Source organism: Sciurus carolinensis, chromosome 5 (assembly GCF_902686445.1).
Source record: "Sciurus carolinensis chromosome 5, mSciCar1.2, whole genome shotgun sequence".
Lineage (NCBI taxonomy): Eukaryota > Metazoa > Chordata > Mammalia > Rodentia > Sciuridae > Sciurus > Sciurus carolinensis.
The window spans coordinates 147,341,135-147,367,921 of NC_062217.1; the positions used below are offsets into that span (position 1 = coordinate 147,341,135).

Consider the following 26,787-nt stretch of genomic DNA (forward strand, 5'->3'; position numbering starts at 1 on the left):
GGTCCTAGGCGGCTTTTCGGTGGAAGAGCTGCAGAGACAAGCTGAGGGGCGGAGCGAAGGTTCCAGGACTGTGGGCAGATTCTCTGAGGAGAGGCAGCCTAAGGAGACTCGTCTGCGAAGGGCAAGGCTCCCGGGACCAAAAGGTAGATCCGGGCCCCTGGGAACGTTGCCTGGGAAGGCAGCCCAGTCCAGGCAGCAAGATACCCTTCTCCCCACTGGAGCAGTGAACACGGACAGTGGGGAACTTTGCAGAGGAGGCCGCGAAGCACAACGCTTGGTTCTGGAGCAACCTGCCGGGGCTCCGGCGGCTGCCAGAGGAAGAGATGGGCGGCGAGCTGTTTGGACTCAGAGGAACCTCCTGAACAATGGGGGGGGGGGCGGTCCTGAGGAGGTGGAGGTGCGCAGTGAGTTGCTTGGTCTCCAAGCGCCCACACAGAACACTGGGTGGCTGCCTGGAGGAAGAGGCGAGCGGCGGGTCACAGGGGCTCGGAGCATATGTACGAGGCTCCAGGTGGCTGCTCAGAGGAGGGGTCACATAGCCAGGCGATTAGGTGCAAAGCACAGTCCGGGGAACCTAGGCGCCTTTTGGTGGAAGAGCTACACAGAGACAAGCTGAGGGGCGGGGCGAAGGTTCCAGGACTGCGGGCACCTTCTCTGAGGAGGGGCAACCTAAGGAGACTCGTCTGCGAAGGGTGAGGCTCCCAGGCCCAGGAGGTAGGTCCGGGCCCCTGGGAACATTGCCTGGGAAGGCTGTCCTGCCCAGGTGGTAGTTGTGGACTGAGGGGAACCTCTAGGAGGGGAACTGACCAGCGAGACCTCCCCAACGGGTGAGTCTTCCCTGCCGGGTGAGGTTTTCCTACAAGGACGGTAAAACCAGAGACATAGGCCCAAACAGGCCTTGCCTCAGCCCGCAGCCTAGTTCCCCTTTGGATGACCATTGGTCAACAAGTGGAGGCACCTCTGCACACTAGCAGGGAATATACCCCACCTGAAGACCACCACCCCTAGAGAGGCAGCTTCCTTGGGGAGCACCGCATTATCAACTTCCTCCAAGACTTCAGGCTACTGAAGGATAAGAGGGGATACACTAGCAATCTTCAGGGACATTATAAGTCAATAGAGGAAATCTGCAACATCTCAGCAGTCCACTGATACCTGAACAACATGAGAAAACAAGGGAAGAAATGCCTCAAACAAATCTAGATGTTACATCAATAAAATCCAATGACAGCATGGCAGAAGAAATGTCAGAAAGGGAGTTCAGAATGTACATAATTAACATGATAAGGGAAGCAAACAATGAAATGAAAGAGCAAATGCAGGCATTGAATGAACACACCAATCGACAGTTAAAAGCAAATACAGGAAGCAAAAGACCATTTCAATAAAGAGTTAGAGATATTGAAAAAAAAAACAAACAGAAATCCTTGAAATGAAGGAAAAAATAAACCAAATTAAGAACTCCATAGAAAGCACAACCAATAGGATAGAACACCTGGAAGACAGAACCTCAGATACTGAAGACAAAATATTTAACCTTGAAAAGAAAGTTGAAAAAACAGAGAAGATGGTAAGAAATCATGAACAGAATCTCCAAGAACTATGGGATATCATGAAAAGGCCAAATTTGAGAATTATTGGAATTGAGGAAGGCTTAGAGAAACAAACCAAAGGAATGAACAACCTATTCAATGAGATAATTTCAGAAAATTTCCCAAATCTGAAGAAAGAAATGGAAAATCAAGTTCAAGAGGCTTATAGGACTCCAAATACACAAAATTACAACAGACCCACACCAAGGCACATTATAATGAAAATACCTAACATACAAAATAAAGACAGAATTTTAAAGGTTGTGAGAGAAAAGAACCAAATTTCATTCAGGGGGAAACCAATATGGATATCAGCAGATTTTTCAATCCAGACCCTAAAAGCTAGAAGGGCCTGGAATAACATTTTTCAAGCCCTAAAAGGAAATGGATGCCAACCAAGAATCTTATACCCAGCAAAACTTACCTTCAGATTTGACGATGAAATAAAATCCTTCCATGATAAACAAAAGCTAAAAGAATATACAAAAAGAAAGCCAGCATTACAGAACATTCTCAGCAAAATGTTCCATGAGGAAGAGATGAAAAACAAAGAAGCAAATCAGCAAAGGGAGGAGCTATCCAAAAGGAACTCTCAAATAAAGAGGAACCAAGTCGTGTCAAAAATAAACAAATAAATGAATAAAATGAGTCAAATGACTGGGAATACAAATCATATCTCAATAATAACCCTAAATATTAATGGCCTGAACTCATCAATCAAAAGACTTAGACTGGCAGATTGGATAAAAAAGAAAGATCCAACAATATGTTGCCTGCAAGAGACTCATCTCATAGAAAGAGAAACCCATAGACTAAAGGTGAAAGGATGGGAAAAAACATACCATGCACATGGGCCCAGCAAAAAAGCTGGGGTATCCATCCTCATTTCAGATAATGTGACTTCAAGCCAAAGTTAGTCAGAAGGGATAAAGAAGGACATTTCATACTGCTTAAGGGAACCATAAATCAGCAAGACATAACAATCATAAATATCTATGCCCCAAACAGTGGCTCACCCATGTATGTCAAACAAATCCTTCTCAATCTCAGAAACCAAATAGAACATAAAAAATAATACTAGGTGATTTTAACACACCTCTCTCACCACTGGTCAGATCTTCCAAACAAAAATTGAACAAAGAAATCATAGAACTCAATAACACAATCAATAATTTAGACTTAACAGACATTTATAGAATATACCATCCAACGAAGAGTGAATACACTTTCTTCTCAGCAGCACATGGATCCTTCTCTAAAATAGACCATATATTATGCCACAAAGCTAATGTTAGCAAATACAAGAAGATAGAGACACTACCTTGTATTCTATCAGATCATAATGGATTGAAATTAGAAATAAATGAAAGAGTAAAAAACAGAAAGTACTCCAACACCTGGAGATTAAACAATATGCTATTATATGATGAATGGATAACAGAAGATATTAGGAAGGAAATTAAAAAATTCTTAGAGGTAAATGAGAACAAAGAAACATCATAACAAAATCTCTGGGACACTATGAAAGCAGTACTTAGAGGAAAATTTATTTCGTGGTGCGCATTCAATAAAAGAAGTAAAACTCAACAAATAAACGACCTAACACTACAGCTCAAAGCCCTAGAAAAAGAAGAACAGACTAACACCAAAAGTAGTAGAAGACAGGAAATAGTTAAACTGAGAGCTGAAATCAACGAAATTGAAACAAAAGAAACAATACAAAAAATTGACAAAATAAATAGTTGGTTCTTCGAAAAAATAAACAAACTTGATAAGCCTTTAGCCACACTAACAAAGAGAAGACGAGAGAAAACCCAAATCACCAAAATTCGAAATGAACAAGGAAATATCACAACCGACATGAATGAAATACAAAACATAATTAGAAGCTATTTTGAAAATCTATACTCCAACAAAATAGAAAATTTCGAAGATATCAACAAGTTTCTAGAGACATATGAATTGTCTAAACTAAATGAGGAGGACATACACAATTTAAATAGACCAATTTCAAGTAATGAAATAGATGAAGTCATCAAAGTCTACCAACAAAGAAAAGTCCAGGACCTGATGGGTTCTCAGCCGCGTTCTACAAAACCTTTAAAGAAGAGCTCATTCCAATACTTTTCAAAGTATTCCATGATAGAAAAGGAGGGAACTCTCCCAAACTCATTCTATGAAGCCAATATCACCCTGATACCTAAACTAGACAGAGACACATTGAGGAAAGAAAATTTTAGACTAATATCCTTAATGAACATCGACGCAAAAATTCTTAACAAAATTTTAGCAAATCGCATACAAAAACATATTATAAAGATAGTGCACCATGATCAAGTGGGTTTCATCCCAGGAATGCAAGGTTGGTTCAACATCAGGAAATCAATAAACGTAATTCACCATATCAACAGGCTTAAAGTCAAGAATCACATGATTATTTCGATAGATGCAGAAAAAGCATTTGATAAAATACAGCACCCCTTCATGCTCAAAACACTAGAAAAAATAGGGATAGTGGGAACATTCCTTAACATTGTAAAGGCCATCTACGCTAAGTCCATGGCTAATATCATTTTAAATGGTGAAAAACTGAAAGCATTCCCCCTAAAATCTGGTACAAGGCAGGGATGCCCTCTTTCACTACTCCTATTCAATATCGTCCTTGAAACTCTAGCCAGAGCAATTAGACAGACCAAAGAAATTAAAGGGATACAAATAGGAAAAGAAGAACTCAAACTATCCCTATTTGCTGATGATATGATTATATACTTAGAGGAACCAGGAAATTCCACCAGAAAACTCTTAGAACCCATAAGTGAATTTAGTAAGGTAGCGGGATATAAGATCAATGCTCATAAATCGAATGCATTTTTATACATAAGTGATGAATCTTCAGAAAGAGAAATTAGGAAAACTACCCCATTCACAATAGCCTCGAAAAAAATAAAATACTTGGGAATCAATCTCACAAAAGAGGTGAAAGACCTCTACAATGAGAACTACAGAACACTAATGAAAGAAATTAAAGAAAACCTTAGAAGATGGAAAGATCTCCCATGTTCTTGGATAGGAAGAATATTGTCCAAATGGCCATACTACCAAAAGTGCTATACAGATTCAATGCAATTCCAATTAAAATCCCAATGATGTACCTTGCAGAAATAGAACAAGTAATCATGAAATTCATCTGGAAGAATAAGAAACCCAGAATAGCTAAAGCAATCCTTCGCAGGAAAAATGAAGCAGGGGGTATTGCAATACCAGAACTTCAACTCTACTACAAAGCAATAGTAACAAAAGCGGCATGGTATTGGTACCAAAATAGACAGGTAGATCAATGGTACAGAATAGAGGACACGGACACAAACCCAAATAAATATAATTTTCTCATACTAGACAAAGGTGCCAAAAATATGCAATGGAGAAAAGATAGCCTCTTCAACAAATGGTGCTGGGAAAATTGGAAATCCATATGCAACAAAATGAAACTAAACCCATATCTCTCACCGTGCACGAAACTAAACTCAAAATGGATTAAGGACCTCGGAATCAGACCAGAGACCTTGCATCTTATAGAAGAAAAAGTAGGTCCAGATCTTCAACATGTCGGCTTAGGACCAGGACTTCCTCAACAGGACTCTCATAGCACAAGAAATAAAAGCAAGAATCAACAACTGGGATAGATTCCAACTAAAAAGCTTTCTCTCAGCAAAGGAAACTATCAGCAATGTGAAGAAAGAGCCTACAGAGTGGGAGAAAATCTTTGCCAATCATACTTCACATAGAGCACTAATCTCCAGAATCTATAAAGAACTCAAAAACTCAACACCAAGACTACAAATAACCCAATCGACAAATGGTCTAAGGAAATGAACAGACACTTCACAGAAGAAGACCTATAAGCAATCAACAAACATATGGAAAAAATGTTCAATATCTCTAGTAATAAGAGAAATGCAAATCAAAACCACCCTAAGATTCCATCTCACCCCAATTAGAATGGCAATTATCAAGAATACAAGCAACAACAGGTGTTGGCGAGGATGTGGGGAAAAAGGTACACTCATACATTGCTGGTGGGGTTGCAAATTAGTGCAACCACTCTGGAAGGCAGTATGGAGATTCCTTAGAAAACTTGGAATGGAACTACCATTTGACCCAGCTATCCCACTCCTTGACCTATATCCAAAGGACTTACAATCAGCATACTACAGAGATACAGCCACATCAATGTTCATTGCTGCTCAATTCACCATAACCAGATTGTGGAACCAACCTAGATGCCCTTCAATTGATGAATGGATAAAGAAACTGTGGTATATATATACAATGGAATATTACTCAGCCATAAAGAATGATAAAATTATGGCATTTGCAGGCAAATGGATGAAAGTGGAGAATATCATGCTAAGTGAGATAAGCCAATCTCAAAAAACCAAAGGAAGAATGATCTCGCTGATAAGTCGATGATGACACATAATGGGGTGTGGGAGGGGTTAATTTTAGGGTTACAGTTAGGGTTAGGGAGGGGGGCAAGAATGGGGGAAGGAAGGACTGTATAGAGGGAAAAGAGAGATGGGAGGGGTGGGGGGAAGGGAAAGAATAACAGAATGAATCAACCAACATTACCCTATGTAAATTTATGATTACACAAATGGTATGCCTTTACTCCATGTACAAACAGAGAAACAAAATGTATCCCATTTGTTTACAATAAAAAAATATAATGGGTGTATTTTTAGATAAATAATTTAAAAATTTGTTTTCATTTACATACAGTAATTATCTCTAAATGTGATCTACGAAAACAAAAGAGATTTGGGTTACTCAACATTTTTTAAGAGTTAATAGAATTCTAATCCAAAAGAGTTGATGAACTGTTGCCCTAAATAGTTAGAAAATTGCCTTATTTCCAATAAAGCAGAGTACTAGAAGTTGAGCTGCAGTCAGGCCACCAAGCACAGGGGAGGTGGAGGACAATTATTTTGAAGCTAGGGAATTCTATATTATGAGAAAACAACCTCTTCCTCTAATGTGAGGATGGTAGCAGATTTATACTTCTAAGTTGAGAGGCCAGAGGAACAACGGAATTGCTCAAAGGAAAAGACTAACAGATATGGCCAGTTAGGAGTCCCCAGTGATCCAACCAGATCACCCCATATAGTCCCTCATTAGTTGAGAAGAAATGTCCATGAAAGAAATCACACAATCAGCTTGTTAAGCCTCTCATTTAAATAAGAATTGAAACTCGAAGATCCTTAGACATTTGGGTAATTTGAAAACTAGAGACTAAGAAAATAAATGAGGAGAGGAGGGAAGGACATAGAGGAAACAGTAATGAAAGGAGTATTTTAAAACTACTGGAAAACAAAGAAAGGGCTGAGTGAAGGAAAAAAGAAAAGAAGGAAAAGAAACAAAATTAAAATTAATATCCTCAGAGAAGAAACAGAAGGCATTGTATTCCAAAAACAAGGAAAGGAGTAATAATAAAAAAGGTTATTCTTTGTAATGAAAAAGTTTTTGGTAATAACAGAAATGTAAATTTCAATAGATAATTTAGGTGATTAAGGGAATTTATCAGAAAACAGAATAATAATAAAGGAGAGAAAATATGTAAAAATGAGAGTACTGTTTGAGAAATTCTAATATCTCTCTACAAGCAATTCCAGAAACAGCATAATGAACTGGAATAAGGACACTGTCAAAGAAAACACTGGGTGGAGGAAATTGTTTCCTAAATTGAAGGGCATGAATTTCAGATTAAGAGGGTGTACCACATATCTAATGGACAGAAAAGAGAGCCACAAAGAAGCACAGGGGACAGGAATATCTTAAAAGTATCAAGAGAGAAAAAAGGAGAGCAAATAGAAGGATTGGAAATTTTAAAAGGCACTGGATTTTTCAATGGCTACAAGGAAAGCTATAATAAAATGGAACACAGGTGTCAAAATCTGAGGGAAATCTATGTGCATCCAAAATATAAATCAAACTCTAATACAAAGTCTCAACATGTTTACCTCTCATTTATCTTTTCTCAGGAAGTTCCTGGGAGAAACTCCACCAAAATGAGGGAATAAACCTCAAAGAAGGGCCTGAATCCAATAAATAAGAAAATAGAAAAGAATCCCCAGGATGCTGGTGAAGGGCGATCCCAGGACAACAGCTGCTCAGGAAGCACAGAAATCAGCTGGTCCAGATGGAAACAGAGGACAGATGCTCCAGAAGGGGATCTCTAAGGATATAAAACTGATGGTTACACAAGGTGTCTGAATCTAGAAAGGAGATTTACCACTTTGTTAAAATTTAGCGATGCATTAGGTGTAAATTAATAGGACACTAAAGAAAAGAGAAAAAAACTCAGAATTATTAACTCCAAGGGAAACAAAATGTTGTGAAAGAAAGAAAATATAATCATAGCACAGCACATGTGTCTGTTGTGACTCAAATTAATATAGTAATGAACACGTAAACATTGAATTCTGAGCTAACCAATAAGACACTGGAAGAGAAGGGCAAGTGAATGAGAACGATGGGGTGTGAGGACGGAGGGAGCTATGAGAGCAAAATTCTCATCTTCTGGCAGAAAGTGAATAGAGATTTGAATTAGAAAAATATCAAGAAATAGTTGCATGAGATTGTTATTTAGAAATATGAGAACAAATAACAGAAGTGACCGAACTGTGAAAGTTTCTTGTGGAATGGGGGAATTGAGGTGGAAAGGGTAGAGCTTGGCACTGACAACTTTTTCATTATAAACAAAAATGCATTACATTACAAAAAAAATTGGGAAATACAGAAAAATAAAAATGAGAAAAAAGAGTCCCCATACCCTTAAATCTAGGGATTAATATTTTTGAACCTATTGGTGGCTTTCTTTTTGGTTTATATAAATTCATTTTATGATATTATATCATTGAGGTATGATTTATACATTTTATATTTTACTTTATTCACTTAATAATTATATTTATATTTTCACAGATATTTTAACAGCAACATATTATTTTTATAACTGGTAAGAGTTCTTTAAACAATATAGGTTTTTCCCCAATCTTTTTCTTTAGGAAAAATTTTAAACAAATCCTTCATTTTGCTTAGTTTGGTTTTAGTTTGTTCTTCTTCTAGCTTCTTCAAATAGAAACTAGAATGTTTCTTCTTTTCTAATGTGACCATAGTAGACTGTAAATCTCTCTTTAGGTTCTTCTTTTGCCACATATCAAATTTGACATAATGTATTTTCATAATAATTGCATGATATTTTCTACTTTCCCTTATGATTTCACCCTGGACCTATAGAACATTTTTAAATGTTTTTTTCTAAACATTTACATGTTTTATAGATATTTTTATTACTAATATGTAACTTCTTTGTCATCAAAAAACGTACTGTGTGATTTCAATCCTTTCGAGTTTATTGAGTTGTTTAACAGCAAGCATATGGTTTATCTTGTTGAATGTTCACGTATACTTGAAAAGAATATGTTCAATTGTATTTTACAAATATCTGTTAGTTCAAGTTGATTAATAGTGCTGTTCAAATCTTCCATATCTTTACTCTTTTTATTTTAATCTAGTTATCCTATTACTAAAAGAGGTGTTTTTATATCCCAAATATGACAGTGAATCTCTTTTTCCTCTTTAGTTCTGTTAGTTTTTTCTTCTGTATGTATTTTGAATCTGTTATTAAATACTGTATTAATTTTCTATTGCTACTCCAAACAATTACCACAGCAGCTTAAAACAATCCAAGTTTATAACGTTATTATTCTAGGTTAGAAATCAATTTGGGTCTCAATGGGCTAAAGATCAAAGTATCGGGAGGGCTATTTTCCTTCTGGAAGTGCTAAGGGAGAAATCCATTCCTTGCCTTTCTAGCTTCCAAGGGTTGTGCACGTTGCTTGGTTCACCATCCCCTTTCTTGAGACATCTTCAAATCCAGCAGTGGCAGGTCAAGTTCTTCTTACATGGATGGCATTGTTATACTCTCCTCTTTCATAGTTAAGCCTCCTGTGCCACCTCTTTTCTGTTACCTTTTCCATTCTTATGTTTATACCGGATCCATCCAGGTAATACAGCACAAGCTCTATACTTTAAGTCAGTTGACTAGTAGCCTCAATTCCCTTTGCTATGCAGTGTAACACATTTAGGTTCTAGAGATTAGTATGCAGACATCTTGGGGAAGACTGTTATTCTGCTGTCACAGGTAATACATTTATGATTATTATGTGTTCCTGATAAACGGACCCTTTTATTGCTATTAATAGTCTCTTTTTCTTTGAAAAGACTCCTTTTTTGATGTTTGTTTTGTCTAATACCAATACAGTTTCACAAGCATTTTATTATCATTGCTTGCATGGCATATTACTAACATCATTTTCTATTCAATTTATCTGTGTATTTACAATTAAATGTGTCTCTTATAGACACATTTGGGTCTCCCATAGCATCCAATCTGATAATCTCTGCCTCTTAATCATACTATTTAGGTTTTTTGAAAGATAATTTTAAAATTTGTTCTACTTAGTTATATATGACTGCAGAATGCATTTTGACACATTCACAAATGGAGTATAACTTCTCATTCTTCTGATTGTGTATGATATAGAATCATACTGCTTGTATAGTCATATATGTACATAGGGTAATAATACTTGATTCAATCAACTCTCCTTCCTACCCTTACACCCCTCCCCTTATTTCCCTCCCCTCTTCCAAATTTGAAGTACCTCTATTCTTTCCTAGCTTCCCCACTTATTGTGAATTAGCATCTACATATCAGAGAAAACATTCGGCCTTGGTTTTTTGGGTTTGGCTTATTTTGCTTAGCATGATATTCTCCAGCTCCATCCATTTACTGCAAATGCCATAATTTCATTCTTCTTTAAAGTTGAGTAATATTTCATTGTGTATATGTGCCACATTTTCTTATCCATTCATCTATTGAAGGACATCTAGGTTGGTTCCATAGTTTAGCTATTGTGAGTTAAGCTGCTATAAACATTGATGTGGCTATGTCACTGTAGTATACTGATTTTAAGTCCTTTGGGTATAAACCAAGAAGTGGAATAGCTGGGTCAAATGGTGGTTCCATTTCAAGTTTTCTGAGGAATCTCCATACTGCTTCCAGAGTAGTTGCACCAATTTGCAGTTCTGCCAGCAATGTATGAGTGTACCTTTTCCCCCACATCCTTGCCAACCATTTATTATTCTTGTGTTTTGATAATTGCCATTCTGATTGGAGTGAGATGAAATCTTAGAGTAGTTTTGATTTGCATTTCTCTAATTGCAAGAGTTGTTGAACATTTTTTCAAATATTTTTTGATCATTCATATTTCTTCTTCTGGGAAGTCTCTATTCAGTTCCTTTGACCATTTATTGATTTTTTGTGTGTGTCATGTTTTTGAGTTCTTTATAAATCCTGGAGATTAATGCTCTGAGGTGCATGTGGTAAAGATTTTCTCCCATTCTGTAGGCTCTCTCTTCACATTACTGATTGTTTCCTTTGCTGAGAAGAAGCTTTTTAGTTTGAATCATCCCATTTATTGATTCTTGATTTTACTTCTTGTGCTTTAGGAATCTTGTTAAGGAAGTCATTTCCTAAGCTGACATGGTAGAGATCGGGGCCTGCTTTTTCTTCAATTAGGCACAGGGTCTCTGTTCTAGTACTTAAGTCTCTGATCCATTTTGAGTTCAGTTCATGCAGGGTGAGAGATAGGGGTCTAATTTCATTTTGCTACATAAGGATTTCCAGTTTTCTCAGAACCATTTGTTGAAGAGGCTATCTTTTCTCCAATGAACATTTTCGGTGCCATAGTCCGGTATGAGATGAACGTGGATTTGTTTCTGTGTCTTCTATTCTGTACCATTGGTCTACATGTCTGTTTTGTGCCACTACCATTTAGAATGATTATATGTAATATTAATAATAATTAATTAATATAATTATTGGTTCTGATTAGGTCTACTATTTTGCCATTTGATATCTATTTTTCCCATTTATATGCTTTTATTTTTTCCATTCTTTTTTGCTCCTCTGTTCCTCCATTCATGCTTTATTTGAGGTTAATTCACAATTTTCTCAGTGTTCCACTGGAATTCCAATACAAATTTGTAGCTGTACTTTTTGCAGTACCTTTATGGTGACTCTTCTAGGAATTCAATTTTCACCCTTACTTATTACAGTCTTCTTAGAGTAAACATTATACTATTTAATACAAAAGAATCTTGGAACAGTATAATTCCATTAATTCACTTTTCCTTTTCCCATCTCTTGTGGTATTCTTGCCATATATATATATATATATATATATATATATATATATGTTTTGAGGGAGGTACTGGGTATTGAACTCTGGGATGCTCAACCACTGAATCCCATCCCAAGCCCTATTTTGTATTTTATTTAGAGACAGGATCTCACTGAGTTGCTTAATGCCTCACTTTTGCTGAGGCTGGCTTTGAACTCATGATCCTCCTGCCTCAGCCTCCCAAGCTGCTGGGATTACAGGTATGAGCCACCATGCCTGGCCTGCCATATATTTTTATATCTATATATATGTTGTAAACACAAAAATACAATTTATATTTTTGCATTAGAGTTTTCTCTAACTTAAATAAAGTTAGAGAAAAATACTTTTATATTTAAGCACAAATTTACCATTTCCAATATTCTGTTATTTTTAAAAATCTAAATTTCCTTCTGGTGCTACTTTCTGCCTTTCTGTCTGAGGAACTTTAGTATATCTTGTACCTTTGGTTTATCAAAAACATTCTCAGAAAACTTGGAATGGAACCATCATTTGACCCAGCTATCCCACTCCTCAGTTCATACCCAAAGGACTTAACATCAGCATACTACAGTGAGGTAGTCACATCAATGTTTACAGTAGCTCAACTCACAATAGTAAAACTATGGAACCAGCCTCGGTGTCCTTCAACAGATGAATGAATGAAGAACATGTGGTATATATATATATTTGATGGAATATTACTCAGCTTTAAAGAAGAATGAAATTACGGCATTTGCTGGTAAATGAATGGACGTGGAGAATATCATGCTAAGAGAAATAAGCCAAATCCAAAGAGTCGAAGGTCAAGTGTTTTCTCTGATATGCAGATGCTAATTCACAGTAAGGGGGAGGTTAGGGAAGAATAGAGTTACTTTATACTAGGTAAAGGGGAGGTGAAGGGAGGGGAAGGGATACTGGGCTAGGAAGGATAGTAGAGTGAAACAGACATTATTGCCTCATGCACATATATGATTGCATGATTGATGTGATCCTACAATATGTACAATCAGAAAAATGAGAAATTATACTCCATTTATGTATGATTTATCAAAATGTACAAATGCATTCTACTGTAATGTACAACTAATTAAATAAAAATTTTTAAATTAAAAAAATAAAAAATAAATAACCCACAAAAATCTTTCCTTTGTATTCATTTTAAATAATATTTTTCTGATGGAATATTATTCAGCCATAAACACAATGAATCCTGTCATCTGTAGCAGCACAGATGAGTGTGGAGGACAATATGTTAAGCAACTTGTCAGTCACAGGGAGACAAATAATGCATGTTCTCAAGTGGCAGCTAAAAGAGTTGTTCTCAAAGAAGTAGACAATAGAATAGTGGTCACTAGAGGTTTATAGTTTTCACTTCACTGCTGATATTTCCCTACATAATCCCTCAATATGGACATTTTCCCCTTAACTCTGAATATTTATAGTGGCTTCTTTAAAATCTTTGTCAACCAATTCTAATACCTGGATCACTTCTCTATTTCTATTAATTGTTTATTCTCTTAGCCATGGGTCATGTTTCTGTTTCTTTGCATGTCTATAATATTTTAAATTTTATACTGGAATACCACACTGCAGAGACAGAAGAACATTGGTCCTGGACCTAGCAGGAGATTGAAGAATGTCTGATTATTATCTTGCTCTTGTGCAACATCAATTTACATTTTGGGTAAGTTTGTTTTGGTTATACTTTAGTCTTAGGGAAAATCTTAGTCCTAGGACATAGACTTTACTCCTGGTTACAACTCTTTTAGGTCTCACTGGAAAGAACAGGCATTTGTTAGTGTCCTCTAGATTTTCAAGATTCAGATTCCAATCTCTGTCTCTCATGTGATAGCAGCTGAAATCTCTATTCAACTTTTTTCAGACTTCTAGTTGTTGCTTTCCAACAAGCTCTTTGGATTCTCCATGAATATCTCACGGTCAGGGATCAGACAAGAATTTGAGGAAAGTTCACATGCATATTTGTTATCATTCTCCTGTAGTTCCTTCTGTTTGAGATTTCACCCTGAAGTTCCAGTTTCTGGCTCCTTCCAACACCTCTAGTTGATACAACCATGTATATCTCCTTGAGTTCTGGTACTAATGATGCATAGATTGTTAAGGAACCATAGTGGAAAAGTCATATAAAAGTGGCTCTTATTTAGTACCATTTACTTCTTTCAGACTAATGACTCCTTTAGTTCCAACTCCTTTTGATCACTCTCCAGTGTTTTATGTTTGTTTTGTAAATATGTGTCTAGAGTTTATCATTGTTACCTATGGGGGATGATTCTGATATAATGTACTCCATTATAGTAATAATTAGAGTTTCATCTTACTGATGGAAAAGGAAAAATCACCACAGGCATCACAGAAATGCAGAAGATCATTTTAAAACTTATATGCAAAATAGACTAGAAACACAGAAGAAATGGATAAATTTCTCAACACCTATGACCTGAAAAAATAGAATATAAAGGATATAATAAACCTAAGAAGATGAATAACAAGCAATAAGAAAGAAACAGTAACAAAAAGCCTTCCAACAAAGAAAAGCCCAGGATCAGATGAATTCTCAGCTGAATTCTACCATACCTTTTCAGAAGAACTAATGTCAATGCTTCTCAAATTATTCCATGAAAAAGAAAGGGGTAGAATATTTTCAAATTCATTCCATGATGCCAGTATTGCCTTGAATCTAAAACCAGCTATGGACACATCAACAAAAGAAAACTAGAGGGGAGTTCAAGATGGCGTGAGGGGAGTTCAAGATGGCGGACTAGAGGGCGGCTGCATTTCATGTTGCTCCAGGACTCAAGATTCAAAGAGGAGATAGTGACTTGGGACCAACTCAAAGCCGCCGGGTGAGTTTCTCCCATAGGGGAGGCGTCCCGGATGGGGCAGTAGCCCCTGAACCAGAGAACTTTGTGAAGTAGAGTGACTCGGCGAGACGCCCCTCCCCCCCGGAGCGGTAAAAACAGCGAAGCGGAGCGAAAAATGGCGGATTGAAGTTTCCAGGACTGCGGGCAGCTTCTCTAACCTAAGGAGACTCGTCTGCGAAGGGTGAGACTCCCAAGTCCAGGAGGGAGGTCCGGGCCCCTGGGAACATTGCCTGAGAAGGCTGCCCTGCCCAGGCGGCAAGACACATCTCCCCCCGCAGTGAACTCGGAAAGCGGGGAACTTTGCAAAGGATGTTGCGCGACACACCGCTTGGTTTTGGAGCGATCTGCCAGAGCTCCAGCGGCTGCCAGAGAAAGAGTGGGGCGGCGAGTTGTTTGGATCCAGCAACCACCTGAGCAACGGGGAGGGGGCTGTCCAGAGGAGGTGGAGGTACACAGTGAGTGGCTTGGTCTCCAAGTGCCCACACAGAGCATCGGGTGGCTGCCTGGAGGAAGAGACGAGCGACGGGTCACTGGGGCTTGGAGCATATGTACGAGGCTCCAAGTGACTGGTCAGAGGGCGGGTCGCATAGCCAGGTGATTAGGTGCATAGCACGGTCCGGTCCAGGGACCTAGGCACCTTTTCTTGAATGAACTACACAGAGACAAGCTGAGGGGCGAAGTGAAGGTTCCAGGACTGCGGGCAGCTTCTCTAAGAAGGGACAACCTAAGGAGACTCGTCTACGAAGGGTGAGGCTCCCAGGCCCAGGAGGTAGGTCTGGGCCCCTGGGAAGGCTGCCCTGCCCAGGCAGCAAGACACACTTCCCCCCGCTGGAACAGTGAACTCGGAAAGTGGGGAACCTTGCAGAGGAGGCCAAGCGGCACACTGCTTGGTTTTTTGGTTTTTTGGAGCAATCTGCCAGGGCTCCGGGGGCTGCCAGAGAAAGAGTGGAGCGGCGAGTTGTTTGGATCCAGCAACCGCCTGAGCAACAGGGAGGGGCTGGCCTGAGGAGGTGGAGGTGCACAGTGAACGGCTTGGTCTCCAAACGCCCACACAGAACACCGAGTGGCTGCCTGGAGGAAGAGACGAGTGACGGGTCACTGGAGCTTGGAGCATATGTACGAGGCTCCAAGTGACTGCTCAGAGGAGGGGTCGCATAGCCAGGCCGATTAGGTGCAAAGCACGGTCCAAGCCGGGGATCTAAGCACCTTTTCTTAAAAGAGCTACACAGAGACCAGCTGAGGGGTGGAGCGAAGGTTCCAGGACTGCGGGCAGCTTCTCTGAGGAGGGGCCACCTAAGGAGACTCGTCTGCGAAGGGCAGGGCTCCCAAGCCCAGGAGGTAGGTCCAGGCCCCTGGAAACGTTGCCTGGGAAGGCTGCCCTGCCCAGGCGGTAGTTGTGGACTGAGGGGAACCTCTAGGAGGGGAACGGACTAGCGAGACCTCCCCACCGGGTGGGTCTTCCCCGCCGGGTGAGGTTTTCCCACAAAGACAGTAAAACCAGAGACACAGGCCCAAACAGGCATTGCCTCAGCCCGCAGTCTAGTTCCCCTTTGGATGACCATTGGTCAACAAGAAGAGGCACCTCTGCCCTCTAGCAGGGAATATAACCCACCTGAAGACCACCACCCCTAGAGAGGCAGCTACCTAGGGGAACACCGAAGTATCAACTTCCTCTAAGACTTCAGGCTACTGAAGGATAAGCGGGGATACACTAGCAATCTTCAGGGACATTATAAGTCAATAGAAGAAATCGGCAACATCTCTGCAGTCCACTGACACCTGAACGACATGAGAAAACAAGGGAAGAAAATGCCTCAAACAAATCTGGATGTTATATCAATAAAATCCAATGACAGCATGGCAGAAGAAATGTCAGAAAGGGAGTTCAGAATGTACATAATCAACATGATAAGGGAAGCAAACAATGAAATGAAAGAGCAAATGCAGGCATTGAATGAACGCACCAATAGACAGTTAAAAGAGCAAATACAGGAAGCAAAAGACCATTTCAATAAAGAGTTAGAGATATTGAAAAAAAACAAACAGAAATCCTTGAAATGAAGGAAACAATAAACCAAATTAAGAACTCCATAGGAAGCACAACCAATAGGATAGAACACCTGGAAGACAGAACCTCAGATATTGAAGACAAAATATTTAACCTTGAAAACAAAGTCGAACAAACAGAGAAGATGGTAAGAAATCATGAACAGAATCTCCAAGAACTATGGGATATCATGAAAAGGCCAAATTTGAGAATTATTGGGATTGAGGAAGGCTTAGAGAAACAAACCAAAGGAATGAACAACCTATTCAATGAGATAATTTCAGAAAATTTCCCAAATCTGAAGAACGAAATGGAAAATCAAGTTCAAGAGGCTTATAGGACTCCAAATACACAAAATTACAACAGACCCACACCAAGGCACATTATAATGAAAATACCTAACATACAAAATAAAGACAGAATCTTAAAGGCTGTGAGAGAAAAGAACCAAATTACATTCAGGGGGAAACCAATATGGATATCAGCAGATTTTTCAATCCAGACCTTAAAAGCTAGAAGGGCCTGAAATAACATTTTTCAAGCCCTAAAAGAAAATGGATGCCAACCAAGAATCTTATACCCAGCAAAACTTACCTTCAGATTTGACGACGAAATAAAATCCTTCCATGATAAACAAAAGCTAAAAGAATATATAAAAAGAAAGCCAGCATTACAGAACATTCTCAGCAAAATATTCCATGAAGAAGATATGAAAAACAAAGAAGCAAATCAGCAAAGGGAGGAGCTATCCAAAAGGAACTCTCAAATAAAAAGGAACCAAGTCATGTCAAAAATAAATAAATAAATGAATAAAATGAGTCAAATGACCGGGAATACAAACCATATCTCAATAATAACCCTGAATATTAACGGCCTGAATTCAACAATCAAAAGACACAGACTGGCAGATTGGATAAAAAAGAAAGATCCAACAATATGTTGCCTGCAAGAGACTCATTTCTTAGAAAGAGATACCCAAAGACTAAAGGTGAAAGGATGGGAAAAAACTTACCATGCACATGGACCCAGCAAAAAAGCTGGGGTATCCATCCTCATTTCAGATAAAGTGGACTTCAAGCCAATGTTAGTCAGAAGGGATGAAGAAGGACATTTCATACTGCTTAAGGGAACCATAAATCAGCAAGACATAACAATCATAAATATCTATGCCCCAAACAGTGGCTCACCCATGTATGTCAAACAAATCCTTCTCAATCTCAGAAACCAAATAGACCACAATACAATAATACTAGGTGATTTTAACACGCCTCTTTCACCACTGGACAGATCTTCCAAACAAAAATTGAACAAAGAAACCATAGATCTCAATAACACAATCAATAATTTAGACTTAACAGACATTTATAGAATATACCATCCAACGAAGAGTGAATACACTTTCTTCTCAGCAGCACATGGATCCTTCTCTAAAATAGACCATATATTATGCCACAAAGCTAATGTTAGCAAAAACAAGAAGATAGAGACACTTCCTTGTATTTTATCAGACCATAATGGATTGAAACTAGAAATAAATGAAAGAGCAAATCACAGAAATTACTCCAACACCTGGAGATTAAACAATATGCTATTATATGATGAATGGATAACAGAAGATATTAGGAAGGAAATTAAAAAATTCCTAGAGGTAAACGAGAACAAAGAAACACCATATCAAAATCTCTGGGACACTATGAAAGCGGTACTTAGAGGAAGATTTATTTCATGAAGCGCATTTAATAAAAGAAGTAAAACTCAAAAAATAAACGACTTAACACTACAGCTCAAAGCCCTAGAAAAAGAAGAACAGACCAACAACAAAAGTAGTAGAAGACAGGAAATAGTTAAACTCAGAGCTGAAATCAACGAAATTGAAACGAAAGAAACAATACAAAAAATTGACAAAATAAATAGTTGGTTCTTCAAAAAAATAAACAAAATTGATAAACCTTTAGCCACACTAACAAAGAGAAGATGAGAGAAAACCCAAATCACCAAAATTCGGAATGAACAAGGAAATATCACAACAGACATGATTGAAATACAAAACATAATTAGAAGCTATTTTGAAAATCTATATTCCAACAAAATAGAAAATTTCGAAGATATCAACAAGTTTCTAGAGACCTATGAATTGCCTAAACTAAACGAGGAGGACATACACAATTTAAATAGACCAATTTCAAGTAATGAAATAGAAGAAGTCATCAAAAGCCTACCAACAAAGAAAGTCCAGGACCTGATGGTTTCTCAGCCGAGTTCTACAAAACCTTTAAAGAAGAGCTCATTCCAATACTTTTCAAAGTATTCCATGAAATAGAAGAGGAGGGAACCCTCCCAAACTCATTCTACGAAGCCAATATCACCCTGATACCTAAACCAGACAGAGACACATCGAGGAAAGAAAATTTTAGACTAATATCCTTAATGAACATCGACGCAAAAATTCTCAACAAAATTTTAGCAAATCGCATACAAAAATGTATTAAAAAGATAGTGCATCACAATCAAGTGGGTTTCATCCCAGGGATGCAAGGTTGGTTCAACATCAGGAAATCAATAAATGTAATTCACCACATCAACAAACTTAAAGTCAAGAATCACATGATTATTTCAATAGATGCAGAAAAAGCATTTGATAAAATACAGCAGCCCTTCATGCTCAAAACACTAGAAAAAATAGGGATAGTGGGAACGTTCCTTAACATTGTAAAGGCCATCTATGCTAAGCCAATGACTAATATTATTCTTAATGGTGAAAAACTGAAAGCATTCCCCCTAAAATCTGGAACAAGGCAGGGATGCCCTCTCTCACCACTCCTATTCAATATCGTCCTTGAAACTCTAGCCAGAGCTATTAGACAGACCAAAGAAATTAAAGGGATACGAATTGGAAAAGAAGAACTCAAACTATCCCTATTTGCTGATGATATGATTATATGCTTAGAGGAACCAGGAAATTCCACCAGAAAACTCTTAGAACTCATAAGTGAATTCAGTAAAGTAGCAGGATACAAGATCAATGCTCATAAATCGAATGCATTTTTATACATAAGTGATGAATCTTCAGAAAGAGAAGTTAGGAAAACTACTCCATTCACAATAGCCTCGAAAAAAATAAAATACTTGGGAATCAATCTCACAAAAGAGGTGAAAGACCTCTGCAATGAGAACCACAGAACACTAATGAAAGAAATTAAAGAACACCTTAGAAGATGGAAAGATCTCCCATGTTCCTGGATAGGCAGAATTAATATTGTCAAAATGGTCATACTACCAAAAGTGTTATACAGATTCAATGCAATTCCAATTAAAATCCCAACGATGTACCTTACAGAAGTAGAACAAGCAATCATGAAATTCATCTGGAAGAATAAGAAACCCAGAATCGCTAAAGCAATCCTTCGCAGGAAAAATGAAGCAGGGGGTATTGCAATACCTGAACTTCAACTGTACTACAAAGCAATAGTAACAAAAATGGCACGGTATTGGTACCAAAATAGACAGGTAGATCAATGGTACAGAATAGAGGACACGGACACAAACCCAAATAAATATAATTTTCTCATACTAGACAAAGGTGCCAAAAATATGCAATGGAAAAAAGATAGCCTCTTCAATAAATGGTGCTGGGAAAATTGGAAATCCATATGCAACAAAATGAAACTAAACCCATATCTCTCACCGTGCACAAAACTAAACTCAAAATGGATTAAGGACCTCGGAATCAGACCAGAGACCCTGCATCTTATAGAAGAAAAAGTAGGTCCAGATCTTCAACATGTCGGCTTAGGACCAGACTTTCTCAACAGGACTCCCATAGCACAAGAAATAAAAGCAAGAATCAACAACTGGGATAGATTCAAACTAAAAAGCTTTCTCTCAGCAAAGGAAACTATCAGCAATGTGAAGAAAGAGCCTACAGAGTGGGAGAAAATCTTTGCCAATCATACTTCACATAGAGCACTAATCTCCAGAATCTATAAAGAACTCAAAAAACTCAACACCAAGACTACAAATAACCCAATCGACAAATGGTCTAAGGAAATGAACAGACACTTCACAGAAGAAGACCTACAAACAATCAACAAACATATGGAATAATTTTCAACATCTCTAGTAATAAAAGAAATGCAAATCAAAACCACCCTAAGATTCCATCTCACCCCAATCAGAATGGCGATTATCAAGAACACAAGCAACAACAGGTGTTGGCGAGGATGTGGTGAAAAAGGAACACTCATACATTGCTGGTGGGGTTGCAAATTAGTGCAACCACTCTGGAAGGCAGTATGGAGATTCCTTAGAAAACTTGGAATGGAACTACCATTTGACCCAGCTATCCCACTCCTTGGCCTATACCCAAAGGACTTACAATCAGCATACTACAGAGATACAGCCACATCAATGTTCATTGCTGTTCAATTCACCATAGCCAGATTGTGGAAACAACCTAGATGCCCTTCAGTTGATGAATGGATAAAGAAACTGTGGCATATATATACAATGGAATATTACTCAGCCATAAAGAATGATAAATTTATGGCATTTGCAAGCAAATGGACGAAATTAGAGAATATCATGCTAAGTGAGATAAGCCAATCTCAAAAAACCAAAGGAAGAATGATCTCGCTGATAAGTGGATGATGATACATAATGGGGCATGGGAGGGGTTAGTTTTAGGGTTAGAGTGAGGGTTAGGGAGGGGGGCAAGAATGGGGGAAGGAAGGACTGTATAGAGGGAAAAGAGGGATGGGAGGGGTGGGGGGAAGGGGAAAAAATAACAGAATGAATCAACCAACATCACCCTATGTAAACGTATGATTACACAAATGGTATGCCTTTACTCTATGTACAAACAGAGAAAGAACATATATCCCATTTGTTCACAATAAAAAAATAAAAAAGAAAACTATAGGCTAATATCCCAAATGAATGTACGTGCCACAATTCTTAATAAAATATTAGAAAACTGTATTAAACAACACCTTAAGAAGATAGTTGGTTTCATTTCTGGGATGCAAGGATGGTTTAATGTAAATTAATAAATGTAATTCACCACATACGTAGAATTAAAGACAAAAATCACATAGAAGAAGACTTTGACAAAATTTAGCAGGCATTCATGACAAAAATACGGAAGAAACTAGGGATAGAAATAATTTACCTCAACATCACAAAAGCTATATACAACAAATCCAAAACTACCATCATAGTTAATGGGAGAAAACTGAAAGCATTTTCTTTAAAATTGGGAACACTCTCACCACTTCCACTGAATATAGTACTACAAATTCTAGTCAGAGCAACTAGGCAACAGAAGGAAATATTTGCCTTCAAAGGAGTGAAAAGTCACCAGTGTGTTGGGACAGAATGAATAAGGGTAGAATGGCACTAGGTGAGATCAGAAGTCTACAGAGGCCAGACTAGGAAAGGAGGAAGTCAAATTTTCAGTTTGCAAATGGTATGACACAATAACCATAAGATCCCAAAAACTCCACCAAAAGACGAGTTGAGTTAATATACAAATTCAGCGAAGTAGCAGGTTACAAAATCAACATGCAAAAATTAATAGCTTTTCTATACACGAATAATGAATAATGGAATTTTATTCAGCCATAAATAAGAATGAAATTACATCGTGTGCAGGAAAATGGATGGAACTTAGTAGTATTATGTCAAGTGAAAAATGCCAAATGCACTGTAAAAAATTAAAAAATAAATAAATAATAATTTTAAAAGTATGCCTAACTCAGAATATCAGGGGCATATGTTTTCTTTCATATGTGGTAGCTAGAGAGGAAAAAGGAAATGAAAGGTGAGGCTGGGATCTCACAAAATTTAAGGGAGACCAGAAGAATAGAAGGAGGGGATCAGGAGGAGGAAGGAGGGTGAAGAAAGGGGAAATACTGGTGAATGATATTGACTAAGTTATATTTTTATATTGTGTGCATATATGAATATATAATAAAGAATCCCACTATATGTATAATTATAATGAACCAATAAAAATATGGGAAGAAAGAACTTTATCTTACTAATTCTTAATGAGCTTTCCAATTCTTAGTTAGGATTTCCTTGATTCTTCCATGATTTCCCAAAACTAGACTGAAAAATATTCTTGAGAGGGATAAATGGTACATTTCAGGTGCTATGTGTCCCCAGATAAGTGCTGAACTGAAGCCAAAAGAAATACTACCCTCTGCCTGTTTGGGGGGTATTTTTGGCATAGTTGTAAACATGTGATATTTATCTTGACAGGAGGTTAATGTTTTTAATAGTAATAAACAAAATGTATTTTTAAAATGTATTTCTCCATTATTAAAAAATATACATATACTTTGCTCACCTCATTCCATTTGTGCGGGGGAGAGTGCTTGAACAGAGAAGAAAGCTTTTTCTGATCCCTCCCTGTCAGCTGTGGTAATTGAAGTCATACATTTCTAGTCAATAATTTTCTTACTCTGATTTCATTATCTCTCCCTACAAATCTTATAAATTCTTTAAGTTTCAGCCTTTATGCCACATTATCCAGATAGCTTTGGTGAGGATGCTGAGCAGGGTTTTGTAAAGAGGCATTCTCTTGTTAAAGCAACAAAAGAAATAACCCTTGCAGTGACACAGACCCAGTTTCAAGTTCAAAATCTGCCACTTTCTTTATTATTCTTGGATTTTCTACAGTTTCCTTTCTTACAGAAAAATAGAGGTTAAAAACAAATCTCTACTTGACTATTGTGAGGATTAAATATGGTAAGGCATATAAAGTTCTAAAACAGTTCCTGACACATTTTTATTATTCTTGTCACTGTTATTTTTCCACATAGTAAATCCCTAAAAACCAATTTCCAAAATAAGCATTTGGTGAACTGAATAAGTACAACTCTAGTGGAAGAGAAAAACAAGTTATGAGGAAAAAAATCATAAGTTATTATGTAATATGAAAAAAACAACTTAGAAAAAGAATGAAATGGGGACCTGTTTTGGGGTAGCATTGTCAGGGAAGGAGTCTCTAAGGAGATGACAAGGAAGATGAGACTTCAAAGAGCGAGCCAGCCACACAAAGGGAGAAGAGCATCTCAGGTGGAAGGAATAGCATATACAAAGATCCTGAGGTAGACATGCACATGAACTGTCACAGAACTGAAAAGCCACCAGTGTGTTCAATAAAGAAAGGGTGGCACAAATGAGATCAGAAGGCAGCAGAGGCCGAACACAAAATGACAGAGTAGATAATTCAGCTTTTGGTCTAAGTGCAAAGGTTGGAAGACACTGGGGTTTTCAAGGGATAACAAGATCCATGACTCACAAAATTGAAGAAGGATAAGAATTTCTAAAAACATTCAGAACTTGTTCTTTAGACAAACTAAAAGCATAAATATAGACTAAAAGTATAAATATAGACAATAATATATCCCATTATGACTGAAGTTACCAACAAACCCAAAGTCCTTTTGATAATACTGAACAAAGATTTCATCCTCTTTTCTTTCACACCAGTCATGAATCCTCCATGCATAGTGTGACCCACTTAAAACAGAGGACAGAAAAAAGGGCAGGGAGATTTAGAGTAACTGAGAAAGATGGCCATAGTCAGTGCTAGCAGGGTCTAGAATGGAAGCATAAATGTCTAAGCTGTGAGCACCAAATCAGATTGGAGACAACTGAGATGCTGCCAGGTAGATTTCTCACAGAGAAAAGTGGGATTCCAGTATGAAACTGGTGAGATACTATAGCACAATACTGGGCATCATGGCACAGATAACATACAGATAAAGAGTATTTAAATTTATATATCAGATAATTATCCTTACAAGTCAGGTACCCTTGGGATAAGCGGTCTTTGTCACCATTAGTTTCTTCCTATAATGCTGGGGTTTAATTTCCTCTCTTGAAGCTGCCTCATTCTCCTTAAATTCTTCTTTTTATTTAAACTACTTCATATTAGTGAATCACTTAGGACAAATTAACACCACAGCTGTTAATATAATGAAGCATTTTTATTTTCACATGACATATTGAACAATTAAATCTATTTTCTCTCTTAGACAAGGACATTTATTCCCAAAAGAGAAGTCTGTGGGGGAAATAGTAGCACATTTAGATCTCTATTACTTCTCACTTATGACAGATTAAAAGTGTACATAATAACCAAGCTCTCTAAAATGTGTCAGCATTTTTTTGTGGTTTCTTTTTGTCATGTTTTGAAAACAACAAAACAAAATTGAAGTACTAGAACGGTTTTGGAATTAATTTTCAATTTTTTCTCAAAAGACAAAAGCTTATTAAATATCAGCTATGAACTTGGTGACAACTAATTATCTTTCATAAGGTGATAAGAGCAAAAATGATGAATACCTACTGTTGCCAGGTAACTGCATCCACAGTGCTTCCTGCCACCTTCATGAATCTGTAAGAATGGAGGAAAAGAGGGTAGTGTAACTTAAACCACATGCTGCAGGTTAAAATAGGATAAACCAAGACAAATTGGACCAATTCTTGAACAGCTATGCTCTCTGAAGGGATCCACAGTCATAATTATGACCCTACCATTGCTATTAAAGGCTGATATAAAAAAGGTTAATGTGGCCTACTTTCAGTTCCACACATACCCCTCACCACCTACAAATCAAGACTCCAATACACTATTCTACATGTGTCTATCATCCCATATCCAAGTCTGCTGGCTCTCACATTGATTTTCCTATAATCAAAACTTATCTGTGCCATTTCCAATACTCTAAGGACTCTGATGTTTGCAAGGAAACAAATAAACAATAACATTTCCCAAGGATAACATCACAATAGATGCCCTTGAAAAACTGCTGGCCTTCCTTCCTGAAGAGAACATGGGAAATTCCAATTTATTTATGTAACTATAAGGCACTATCAACTATGCCACCATGAAGGTCTACCACACTTGTTTGAGTGTAGAAACTTGAACCAACAGAGAGAAACTATTCACTTCTGGAGCAGTTAAGTAGAGCACTGAGTGTCCTCTGATGAGTATGCTCAGCTCAAAAGGAATCCCAGGCCTGGTTCTGTGCATTTGAGCACACAGCAAAGCCTTGCTAGCGATTCCCCAGCATCCTGTGTTCTTGGTGGTGGAGGGAGGGCCAGAAAGATGCATCTGGGACTCACAAATGCTACAGAGTATCATAAATCACAGGTCTGTGAATAACTCAATTATCTGTCCATCTCCTTCTCCCCATCCACATGGTCTGAGGCCATGTGCTTTCATGGCTATTATTACTCTTTGAGAGAGTTACTATCCCGGCACAGGAAATCAAAGAAACATTTCAGTTCCTTGGCCCTGAGGCCCTAAAGGAGAAATTTTCTTCAAAGGAAATAATCTTTAATAGTACCTCATAACTGAAGGACTCTTCCACCATGGAAGGGCATCATGTTTTGTGTGGAAGGTCCTATCGCTACCCTAATCCAGCATCATCTTGCCAGGCAGTTATATGGGAAAAGGGGTTGCCGTGAGTCTCATGAACAGGCTCTGCTTTGCTGTGATGGTGGAAAGGAATGAATTTCTCTGTAGTGTAGGCAGAGAAGACATAGGGCTGGGTACTAGGCCTTTCAGTTAGCAACAAAGTAAACTTTATAAAAGAAGGGGAAGAAGAGATGGGATTGGGAAGGGAGGGATAGGAGGAGGACGAACAAGAGGAGGAACAAGAGGAAGCTACCTTGAGGCCCTGGCTGGGCTTTTTTCTGCATGGTTTTGCTTTTTTCTCCAGGATAGTTCTGCAGCCCAAGAATGAGAATGTGGGAAATATTAGAGTATGAAAATGATCCAGAAATGGAATTGGTGTAATGGACAGGACCAACATGTCACTGTGGGTTGCTGGGAATATAACACTTATTGAGTACTTAGTATCAGCCATTTGTATGAGTTATTCCTTATGTTTCTCAAAATTGCTTTGCTTGGCCATGTGGATATTATCCCATTATACAGATGACTAGCTTCCTTACTAGCTTCC

At 38.0% G+C, this 26,787-nt stretch overlaps 1 protein-coding gene across 3 annotated transcripts in view; it reads right to left on the reverse strand.

Moving 5' to 3' along the window:
- Hpse2 (heparanase 2 (inactive)) overlaps positions 1-26,787 on the reverse strand; it is a 799,708-nt gene that overhangs the window by 212,642 nt on the left and 560,279 nt on the right. For all 3 annotated transcript variants that reach the window (XM_047552318.1, XM_047552316.1, XM_047552317.1), the window contains one exon: positions 25,167-25,214. In XM_047552318.1, coding sequence (XP_047408274.1) covers positions 25,167-25,214 — 48 coding nt within the window. The remainder of the gene's footprint in view (positions 1-25,166; positions 25,215-26,787) is intronic.